General features: G+C 37.6%; 1 protein-coding gene across 1 annotated transcript; it reads right to left on the reverse strand.

The window, feature by feature from the left end:
* Positions 1 to 5,830: 5,830 nt before the first annotated feature.
* LOC139727767 (transmembrane emp24 domain-containing protein 4-like) lies at positions 5,831 to 11,481 on the reverse strand. Its single transcript, XM_071638745.1, has 4 exons — positions 11,316 to 11,481; positions 8,590 to 8,816; positions 7,398 to 7,544; positions 5,831 to 6,438 (listed from the first exon to the last, which is right to left on the reverse strand). Exons 1-4 carry the CDS (start codon positions 11,446 to 11,448, stop codon positions 6,289 to 6,291), a joined length of 657 nt encoding a protein of 218 aa, XP_071494846.1. The 5' UTR covers positions 11,449 to 11,481; the 3' UTR covers positions 5,831 to 6,288.
* Between the last annotated feature and the right edge of the window lie 1,079 nt (positions 11,482 to 12,560).

The following is a 12,560-nucleotide window of genomic DNA, read 5'->3' on the forward strand; positions in this document are numbered from 1 at the left end:
TAAATTGATATTTCATGTTAAGAGCAGGGGAATGTATTTTTTTATGTTTATATTTTACTATTGATATAGGTACATTCAGCATACATTGTGACTGAATGCAAAATTTTTCATTCCACATTTTTGTATCAATTCTACCTAGAATGCACCATCCAACAAGTCACTTAATCATCATTTCAAATGCATCAAGGACATGCTAGTACAGCCAGTTTTATGCATTCCAGAATATGATGGCATTCCATTATGTACACTTGAATTAAATACTATAGATCTTTAAAGTGGTCCTATTCATATTTGTACATGTTTCCACTTTTTGTGTGGATTGTCTTTCGAGTGTCAACATGTTATTTATCATTTATGGACATTTTTATCAGTTGATACACTAAAGATTTTGAACAAACTCCCACTTTGAATATGTATTGTCAGTGTAATGTGTACAAAGGCTTGTATGTATATATATATATATATATGGAACAATTCTGTATAAATTTGAACAAAAATTTTACTATTTTCTCCATTATTTTTGTGGCATAGATATCTTTGATGTGCAATCTTTTAACACAAGACTTTTAGTATATTTTATGTCTTTAGTATGGAATATCCTAAATGCAAGAATGTAGCTCTAGGTACTTTGATATTTGTCTGTGTGTTGAAATCAAGGTGCACACTGAGTTTTGTCTTTTATCAAAAAATGATCACCAAAAATGAGAGAAAATCAATGTATATGTTGATACAGTATATATGTTAAATGGTCTCCCATTGACCAACAAACAAATTGCTGAATTTCCTTTTATGCCTCAAGTCCAATGGACATGCACATACCCTTTGTATCAATTTTTGGTGTATTTCTGTACTCTTGTAGCCCCTAATGATGACGTTCTGCAAGAAAAAGCATTATATTTGCTAATTTAATGATCAGATCTTAATTTTCATAACATTTTGCTACAATATCTACATAATATCTACCTATGTATTGATATCAGTGATTGCTATGAATTTACATGAGTTAGCATTCCTCACAGTAAATGAAACTGTGATAATTGCAATTCATTCTTTGTTTAGAAGAAAAGTTGAATCTGTAACCCTCAAATACTCATGCACATGGGATGTAAGGTATACATTTTCCGCAACTTATACAGATAATTATTGTAGGGGTCAATGCTGCCTGTTAATGGGAGACCATTTGTGTTTAAAGTGTTAATGCAACTCCTATATTTCAGGTTGAGAATGATGTATGTTTAGTTCTATCAAATAATCATTCCGACGGCATATTTCATCATCATCATGATGTATAAACGATATATTTTGATGATTAGTTATCCAATGGATTGGTTAAAAAGAAAATTGCAACAGGACCAAATCAGTCATCCATTCTGCTGAATTGTAAGTGTCATTTAGACCCAGGTCTGTCATCATTTCATTGATGGAATAAGTCTACATTTTAGCTGTACCCCTCTCCTGTTCTGATGAGTAACTTTTATAGGGAATCATGGAACAAAATTGGACAGCAGAGTTCAGATACTAGCAGCATGTTCGAAACCAATGTACTTTTTATGGACAGATACCAGTACCTTCCGTTTTGTTGGTTGGTATAAAGCCTCATCTATTTATAGATCAATTGTCAGGTACCTACCCTCGTTTTGGATAGATATGATATATATTTAGTTGTGCGAGATGGCATATTCTTTTTCCCTTTATCTGAGGCCCATGTCAAGTTAATAAACTCTTAAGGTAGAATATATTTTTCCCTTTCCCGTGTTGTGTACAAGGCGTGCTCAGCAATTGTCTTAAAAACTGGCATCCCAGGTACATTGCAATGCAATTTTTTTTTTACCCTCCTGTCTTTCATCTTTTCAATGTAAATGTCCAATGTGTGTCAAACAAATTTACCTCTGCATTGCCGCAATTCAGATGTATTATGTGTGAAAATATTAAATTGTCACCATTTGTATAGACTGTATTTTCTAGAAAATAAATCTTGAAACTGATTTATTTTGTTAGAATGGTAACTTCTAATTCTGCTTTGAGATGAGAAGAGAAAGAGATGAAAATTGACCTTGACAATTCATGGACATTAAGGTCTGTGAATGCTGTTTGCCGAGCATACTACCAATAACCTCAAGAAAATATTACAATTGATAGTCATGAACAAATATACATACACAGTGTATATATATATATATATATATATATATATATATATAGATATATATAGATATACATGACCATGCATCACAAAACCAACAAAAGTCACATGCCCTGATCTTACGTGAAGCCTCAAAATAGGTGAAATGGGTGACTCTTGAGTTTTTCATATTTTCTGATAAAGAAATTCTACATTATTCTAAAGTTTGGGATCATAAAACCAATGTGAAGTTGTTTTGTTTAGAGTCTGCTCTTTCAGAATCTGTCCTAAAACTAAAAATCCATATCAGCCGACTTTTTGTCAGTTTTGTGGTGCAGGGTCTCACACACACACACACACACACACACGCATACACACACACACACATACACACACACACATATATATATATATATATATACTCACACACAATGTGTGTACATACAAACATCTAATACATACATCAGAAAGATGGTCAATAAAGAGTGTGACATGATAATGCCATAATCTCTCTCTCGAGAATCATTCACATTGTGATGTAACGTACTAGACGAAAATGACCAGGCATTCCACACCAATGTTCCCTAAAAATGGGTCAATGAACTTTTACTTGTCCATAAGATCTTGCAAGTAAACAGAAGTACATGACTGGGAGCAAATGACCTGGAGAGCTGAGGTATCAAAAATGACTGTAAGTCTGTTTTGCCGTGAAGGCACACAAGAAATGCATTCATAACATTGGAACCTGTCTCCAACTTCACCTACCTACAAAAGTAGCTGGACTCAACTACACCTGTATGTGTTTCACATTGGTATGTTGTAGTAGAAAGAAAATAAATCAATCATGAGAAATGGCTCCTCTATCTTGTGGTTACTCAACCAATATATCTTGCTAAAATATTTCTACCTGCATGCCTAAAAGAGACATTGGGAAATATTCATCATTTGCAAACTTTCCTCCAGTGCACGATAATACTACTAAAATAAATTCAAAATTTCGTTGTATCTTAAATCTACAGGGAAATAGGGTGCCTAATTTGTTGTGCAGAAACCTGGACCAAAATGTTGTTTTTTAGATAGCAAACTTGCTTCCACTTAGGATGAGCTCACTGATGTTGAATAAATGACCCACATGGGGCATCACATAATTGTAACTGCACTCAGAATCAACATCCAACAAACGAAACATGTGGCATAATTCAGAGTGAGTCAGCTGTTATAAATGCTCAAGTAGATTCAGCTTTACTCAGATTGGGTGTACTTTGTTGTGTACTTACAGCTCTGTGTGTGTGGTGGGGGCAGGGGGAATAAGGAGTAAGGCAGTTTCTCCTCTAGACCCCTTCCTGTCAAACACAAAGCAAATGTCTATCACGCAATATGTTCAAAAGTCGTAAATACACCGTCTTGTATCATCATAGTGAACACATATATGTATGATTGACAATATATACAAAAGGCCATTACAAATTTCTCATAATTTCATTATCTACTAGTTATCCTACACACTTTTTATTTACAATATATCTATATATTGCCAAAATGACATAGGAACAAAATGAAAGGGTCTAAACAGACAAGTTTCATATCAATATTACAGCTCACTGAACCATCAAACCCAAACCACATCAAGTAACAGAAGTACATTATTGCAAGCTAAGGATGAAATCAAACTTACAAAGCATCCATTTTTTACATGCTGGTGAAGAGATTTACACTGAAAATCTTACAAATTTGTGAAAGATGTACAGCATTTCCTGAACAGGGCAAATTTTGTAATAGTTATGTCATATCTTTTGTCTAGCAGGATGGGTGTGCAATCATAATCATCACACAACATACAATGCATATGATATTCTAGATATGACATAGAAACGTAACAGAAATCATTCCATGTTGTATTCAATACACTATAATTGTTATTTACACTGTTTTTAAGAATGTTTTAGAACTATGCAACAGACAGCCATCACATGATATGCGGCTTCACAATCTTTTTCTTAATTTAGCAGCACAAAGGGACAGACAGAGTTCACATGCCAAAATATTACTCTTTTAATCATTTCACTGCACTGCATGATTGCTTTTCCATCTGAAAAATTCTCAAACCTAAGTAGATTTTACAACAGCAGAAAATGTGATCAAATTCCAATGACAATGCATGAATCCCAAAGACTAGAAATTCTACGCGAGAAAAAAATACTACAGTATCTAATCATGCAAATTGTGAAGAAAAATGAAGAAAAAAAAAAGAAGAAATGTGCCAAATTACAGGCAACTTTCATATGCAGCCAGGTTGCATAATGCTCCCAGCTAACACAGCTGCACAGTTGGATGTGCAGTAGCAGGTATGAAATACAAAGATGACTGTACATTCCCGCATTGTATCCCATGCAAATATCTAGTGTGTTGTCACATTGCAAGCTTTATTAGCTATGCAGAGCAACTTGTCTCAACAAATGCTAGTGAGAATGTATATTCCTGTATGCATTTAAAAGTAAAACCAAGGTCCTAGGATTGTCTCACTTCAATTTTGCTAACTTTAGTTGAGTGATAACAACTTTTGATGGCAAAAAAAATAGAAAGCGGGAAAGTTGTGGAACTTGGATAGATTGGACAAATGTTAATATAATTGAAAAAAAAATAGAAGGGAGGAAAAGACAGAAATGAGGAAAAAGAAAGAATGATAGTATCCTAATTCACATCATTTCAAATATAAATAAACAATTTTATCATTAGATATCATATGACACATATAACAATCAAGCCACTGCATAATGCTTGTACACATATCAGCGATTTTCTGTTGTTGCTCTCTTCAAACCCCTTGAGACACTTGAAGAGATTGGTGATTTCGCTGCAAATCATGTGGATTCGAGGTGCTTATCGTTTAATTTATCATTTTTGCAGCAAGTAACATTGGTGTAGTCACAGAGATTACAAGCTGCTTTTTCTTCCTCACCATTAAAAGAGCGATGCTGCAACTAAATATCATTTGGTGCAGTACTAAACGCCATAAGAGCCTGTGCAAAGGGGTTACGGCCCCACATACACAAGGGTGTATGTCACTCGACATACATTATGTCTTGAGGTTTACATGTGTTCCGTGAATTTTGTGAACAAGACTTCACCAAAAAAAAAAAACAATAAACATACCACCTGCAGTGAAAATTGATATGAATTGGCACGAAATACACATGGAACAACCGTAGACAATTCTCAGTGACCACCAAAGAAAATATCAATCCAACATGCACAGAAGTCATACAAAGGGAGGAAAAATTCTAAATGGCATACCTAACATTAAACAGCTGATACTTCAAAAACAAACAACAGAGACAGAGCAATGATTATCACTGAAATAAAAATGCAACAATAAACCCGACATGAAATGAAAGGAATAAACAACTTATAAAACAAGGACAGGTTGTATCTTCTAGTGCCCTCCATTTCTATTCTCTTGCCAGTCTTACACACAAGACATACCACATTGCTGGTTACACTCTTTTTGTGTGTACTGTAACTAAGCTTTCCCCTCTCAAGTTGTCCTATACACATGTATATTATATAACATGCTGCATCAATCTTGCATTCATCTCGAGGAAAATCTGTGGATCCAACAGAAATACCTCTTTTATCTCTCCTTCTAATCTTAAAGAGACACAACAAGGTGCACAAATATCTAGGCATTAATGTCTTTGAACCTGGTATCAATCAAAGAACCTTTCTACCCAATTATCCATGAAACTAAACTCTCCAAGTAAAGTGTACAATTCTTCACAATGTAGTGTTATCTACGTGTTTAAAATTGCTTTATCACATATTTCCTTCAATGTCAACAACAACAACAACAAATAAACCTTACATTTTGCTTCCAGCTTATTGAATCTAATGCTTGACTAAGGCCTGATAGTTACTCCTTGCAGATTCCACTACTAATTATTTTCTCACACCAGGCAAGATGACAACTGACAGCAATATTTTCATTTTTTTCTTATCCCATTTCTTTCCTTTCTTTCTTCTTCCTTTAAATTTCTTTCTTTATTCCTTCCTTCATTCCGTTCCTGGAGAGTGATAGGAGGGAAAAAGAAGGAGGGCATTAGATGATATCAAGTGACACACAACATGATAAATTAACGAAGACACAGGAAATAATGTCACTGGGCTGACTATACTAGCTTCTTGGCCTCAAAGAATCCCTTCAGATGCCTCATCTGCCAGAAGCCAGTGACCAGAAGGATGACCGTCTGACCAATTGACCACCACAAGACCCGCTGGTTGGTGCTCTCACTCGTCTGCCGGAATCGCTCCTCCCGATACTGGACGAACAGATAGAGGACGAGAGAAAGAGAGAATGACAAAAGAGTTCATCACGGAATTGCATAACAGGGGAATTCTTCAAGAAACTACCACTGGGTACGTAATATGATGCGACAGAAAAAGCTACAACTTAACGAATAGTTCACATTCCCTTAACTTGTTCCTGACATATGTTCTGGGTAATATAATACCCCCTGCCTTATGAAGGCGATAAGTCACATGCTCTTTTTTATGCACGAAAGATGTAAAAAATGATATTCTTTTCATGTTTTTTTCATATTGTTCCACTTCTGTGACATCACACTAAGTGAAACATCTTGCCAAATGTAACAATTTATTGAATTCACAAATGATGTTCAAATAAAGAATGAACGTTCGTAAGGTCACTAGAATGGCCCATCAATTTACATCTGGGGAAGCATCCATTTCACTGTACACATTTAATGCATTTCGAAACCTCTTTCCTCCAATATCACCAAATACTAGGCTTGAAAGAACATTTTGTTGCTGTCAGGTGGACATGCTGGCAAGCACCAATTCTAGGGATTGCATCATGAACAATCATTACATCACAAATGCTTACCTATTAGTGAATTTAGAATCAACATTGCCTGCTACCACAAATGACCTTTTGTGCTCAGACGCAAAGGGGAGCTACAAACTGACTTATACCTCTGTCGATTTTACTGAATCCATATGAATCTTTGGCAAAGAGCCTTTTAAACACTCCCAAGAGATACTGTGCCTGTTGATAAGGCCCTCATGTGGGGTCTAGGACAATTACCCCATGGGCAATTACCCCGGACCCTCCCCCTGGCCCTAATCCTAATCCTGAACCTAATCCTAACCCTAACCCAAACTCCTAACCCGAAACCTAACCCTAATCTTTATTCTAACCTTACCACTAACCAGTATTTAGCCGGGGGGTAATTGCCCGGATACGCTCATGTGCACTCACCCTCTGGTAATTTTGTTCCTTCTTGACTTGCTCCACCTGATCCAGAAGCTGTCTCACCCTCAGCTGTAACTCTGTCAGTTTGTCCTTCTCAGCGATCTCTTTGTAGTCATTGGCATGCTCTCCCACCTCTATGTCCAGGTGGATACGCTACAGTTTGGAAGCAATATGAAAAGTGGGATCATTTGATTGAAGTATGTTGGTGTCTGTTTGCATCTTCTCTGTCTTCTTAGCATTTGCAAATCTACAATGTCTTACATCACATCATGACACACAAAAGCAAAAGAAATACAGTAAACCTTACTGTATGTGACCTCACATATAAAGTCAAATAATTGCCTTAGTTGAATAACGGCCTAGGTCAAAGGTCTTTTCAAGTCCTCTTCTCTTTACATTATATTGATTTTAATCCCTCATAAGTCAAATTTTCTCTAAGTCGAAGCTATTTCTTCAGTCCAAATAGATTCGACTTAGCAAGGTTGACTGTATCACAAACATGCAGTGTCCTATATCAGATTCTTCAGAAGTTTTTTGACAAAAACAGTCTACCTTTGCTCTTAGATTATGCATTCACATGCCTGGTAGATCATAATCACACTTCATGTATAAAGTCATGTGAGTATTCTGCAATTCCAGTTGACTTAATATTGAGATTAAGTGCAATTTTCGTAACATATACAGACACAGATGGAGTTTAGAAATAATATCAAACTTAAGGGTCATATATTTCATTTGCAAATGTCACAAAGTTTTGCATGGTTGAAAAATAATATCTGCCAACAGCAAGAGTGAAATCTTAAAATAATACCCCTCGGAGGCTTTTTTTTTCTTTTTGTTTTGAAATTTCTCAGGATCCAAATAAATTCTCTGGAAATCTAGAGTATTTATTCCTCCTCCATCAAAAAGAAGTTCCCACATATATTATATTGAGGATGGGTCTGAATTACCTAACATTAAAATATACCAACTTTAGGAAGGAATCTTATTTTCAGGGTTGCAAAATGGACACACAAACTTTAACAGAGCTGGGTAAATAAATAACTGAAGCTTCCTCCATAAAAACTAAAAAATCTTCGAATTGGCAAAATGGTCATCTCGCATGAATCCCAAAACCCATTAACCACAATTCTCTCTAGTTCATTGACAAGCTGAAATCATGAGTTAATATTAGAGTTCCTCTCAAGAGCTTTCCTACCAGCTTTGATCCTCCAAACATTGACCACTTGGTGGAATTGGAGAAGAGGCAGAGTGAGTGCTCTCCTGGTGTGTGTGACGTGAAGGTGAAGCGTCCCGACGAGCTGTACATCTTGGACAGGATAAGCTTGTCATCAGGGTCCCGTACCTCTACGTGCATCCCGATCCCAGGACTAGATGGCAAGAATTCATTCTTGTTTTTGTCAAATACCTGGATTTTGTAGTTACCTGCAAGAGACATGTCAAAAGTTGTCTTGTCAATAACTTCACCTGTCCGTATAAAATATCAATTGAATCACATTTGGGATTTCATATTAATACTGATTCATTAACATTCACTCTTAGTCTAGTGCATTTTCATTTGAACACATTGGCCCGAATTCACAAAGTTGGTATGTAAATTGAAACCATGGTTTAAACCATGGACAATTTGTATGGAGCGGCAAGTGTCACATGGCCTATTTCGTTACGTCATTTTGTCGACAAAATGAATTTTCATCAACAAAATGGTCATTTCGTCAATGACATGACTGAGCTGATTCCATAACGAAATAGGCCATGCCAATGCGACACTTACAAAATGTTCAAAACCTATGCCATTTGCATGTGGTCGAACTTTGGCACGGGAGAACCTTGGACAATTTGCTTCATATCATATGCTTATAATATTAGACTTCTAACTTGTTACTTATTACATTAGACACTAGTTTAGAACTTCACAAGCTAATGCAAGGCTGACACTTACATGACTTTTGGCCACAATTTTGTCATGGCAAGTCGTGCCATTTTGGGGCATGAACTGGGAGGCTCCCGCACTGTTCACAACTAGTTCATGCATAGTTCATGACGAGTTCACGAGGAGTTCACGACGAGTTCACAAATAGTTCACGAATGCGTGCCCATCAGTGTCCACATTGACACGAACTGGCACGACGTTTGCGCATAGTTTACGCACTCCCGCATTGGCATGACGAGTTTGCGCAATTCGGACAGTGTCTTGCCGACTTGGGCACGCCATATAAAAAGGGAGCCTCCCCAACCCCTGTGATATAAGTTGTCTGCTGGCGATCTCTGGAATGGCGAGCAGTGTCCAGGAATCCCTATATATACCCCCGCACCAACGCGAGCGCCACTGTCACGCAGTAGTCATTAACTGCTCGTGAACTGCTCATGCCATGCGTAAACTAGTGAAGTACACGTGACCGTGTCAGTGGGAAGGCATGGCCATGCTTGGACAGAAAGATCCGTCTATCCAGAGGAGTCTTTTATTTTTTTGATGTTATCGCTCTCCTCCGTAGACAGACGGAAGTTGTTAGTATGCTGTGTAGATGTTCTTAACCACTGTCTCTATGGAAAATTGGGTGAAGTACCTCACCCTTCTCGATTTGCGTCTATTTCACGGCCCTAGGTCGGCAAATTTAAGCTTGTAGAGCACAATCAAAATTTCAAGAATGCACTACACTCACGAGATTAATGAATAATCCAACATTTTGGTAGAATATTCAACGTAAAACACACATCAACCAGCCCGTCGCGTCGTCACATTCAAACAGCAGAAACATATGAATCTGTTAGCCAATCACATGCGAGGTAGTTTCTACATTTTTTTTATTAAAACACGTACCTCGCATGTGATTGGCTAACAGATTCAAAATGGCGACTTACAGCGAGCAAACGGCGATGTTGCATTATGGATAAAATTTCTGCCTTATAACCTAGTTACTGTGAGTATTTCGTTGGCACAATGTGAGAAATTTACCCCAAATATTGCTGCATAATGTGTCATGTCATGTCAAACTTGTTTGAATGTAAAAAAGCTGTCTGAAATTTGGTTTATTGTAACGTTTGATCTGTGCGCGACCGCTCCACACAAGAGCAGGCATCAATGACTTCGGTCTGTATAAGGAGGGGTTCCGTAAAACCAGACGCAGTCTCCGTGGAACATTTCCCCGACGACCAGATCCAGACCAATCTTTCGGTCAAGGCCACGCTGCGACGCGCACCAATTCATGAACATGTCGTGAACTACTCGTGAACTCGATGCGAGCTGTTCGAGAACTATTCGTGGCAGTTCGTGACAGTCGTGGCATGGCGCGCACTGCCACACACTGGCATGTATCCTCCCGCATCTTCACGACGAGTTCACGAGTTCATGAACAATTTGCGCATAGACAGTTCACGACCTGGTCGCGAAGTTTTGTCGTGACCAAAATTTTGAACATTTCAAAATTCTCGTCCCGACACGCAGTCACAACGGGTTTATGCACACTTCATGCGGGGCAGTTTACGACTAGTTTGCACAATGGCACGACTCGAGTCGAGTCGTGCCAATGCGTGCCACTGAATCGTGCAAGTGTCAGCCAGCCTAGCTTTTTACGCGTTCCAGCAGCATTTGTCGTAGGACACACCACACACATTAACACAAGTCACAACAGTCACTAGACCTATAGAAGTCTAGACTTTCTAGTAGAGTCATGACCGTTATGAATCTATTCAACCTTGAATAACGAGACAACTTGCTGCAAGAAACTACCAAGTAACGTACAATAGCATACTGAACAAAATTAGCCGTTATCGACGGCAGAAACTTTTATTCAAACGAGACCTTTTTAATGCTCATGCATGCTACTGCACTACACAGAAAACAACCCTCTTAGTCCCATCTATATCATATTATGGAAGGAGCAGCTGGGAATGGAGTGCGTGAAATAAAGATCATTTGCTTACCAATAACCATCGTCTCATCTGGAATTTCTTCTATGAAACATTTCTTCTCTGTTTCCCCTATGTGAAAATATAAACTAAAAGCCGGTGCGACGGCAAGAACTAATAGTAGTGATGATAGTAATACTTGTGCCATTTTTGCAGGGTCTCGCTCTAACACGCACACGCGAAGAGTGAGCAGGTGTTCGCGCATGCGCAGTTTCTTTGCCACGTCAGGCACTCGGTACAGTGCTGAATACTCCCTAACTGCCTAAATGGTGATAAAAATTCTTGTACAAAGTAGTTTATAATGAGCCTTATTCTCCCTGCAGAACAGAAAGAACACATTGACCAACATTCAGAATTGACACACCTAATAAAACGTATAGGGTTACTGAAGCAGCTGGGTTCTGGAGTTTCTGTAATTTAGGCAAGTGCTGATTTGGGGGGAGATTGATGTGATACCAACGTTTATCATGGATGTTTGTCTGTTTGTATGTTTGTTCATTTTCCATCTGAGAAGATGGACGTTTTAGGCCTACTCGTTTTCAATTCATAATTCATCATTTATCCCCAAGCTATTGAGGATTCTTTCAAAAGCAGGGTGATTACGTAACAGCTAGATAGGAAACCCAATTAAAGTTCTCGGACACACAGTCATCGACAAAATTTGTTTCTGTCTCGTGCGTAGTAGCCTTTGTGATTTTATCCAAACGCCATCTCCTCAAAAGAACAAAGACGAACATTGAAAACAGAAATGCGACTCCCAACATCTTCAAATAACTAGGTCTTGTAAGAAAGCCATTGCACATCAGATGGTCAGGATAGGACCCTTTCCTTTCTTCCATATTGTAGCAAGCGGACGAATTAAAAGGACAATAAAAAGAGTTGTAACTCTTCAGATTAGAAGATTAGATAGAATAATCAGTTGATTGGTTGAAGCAATCGCTGCTCTCTCATTTTAGTCGGTTAATAACTTAATATTTAATGATGGGAATTACCATCCCTGTTCACATGTGCAGTGTATTTTTGATTGCAAATACAATAAGGTATTGATTATCTATTGATGTTTACTTTTGTTGTGTAGGCCTATATTTTGTGAACTGTTTTTATTGATAAATGGTATCTGGTGAAAAACAAATGATATAACAATCATGTTAATAGCACATCCGTACAACAAGTAAGACAACGTTACAAGACGGGCATTACTATGTAATCCAGAGAACTAGCCTTAAGAATTATTATGGCAACATTCTGACTACAAGTATT

This window comes from Diadema antillarum, unplaced genomic scaffold (assembly GCF_040938485.1).
Source record: "Diadema antillarum isolate AM-2024a unplaced genomic scaffold, OU_Dant_1.0 seq00000150_RagTag, whole genome shotgun sequence".
Taxonomy (NCBI): domain Eukaryota; kingdom Metazoa; phylum Echinodermata; class Echinoidea; order Diadematoida; family Diadematidae; genus Diadema; species Diadema antillarum.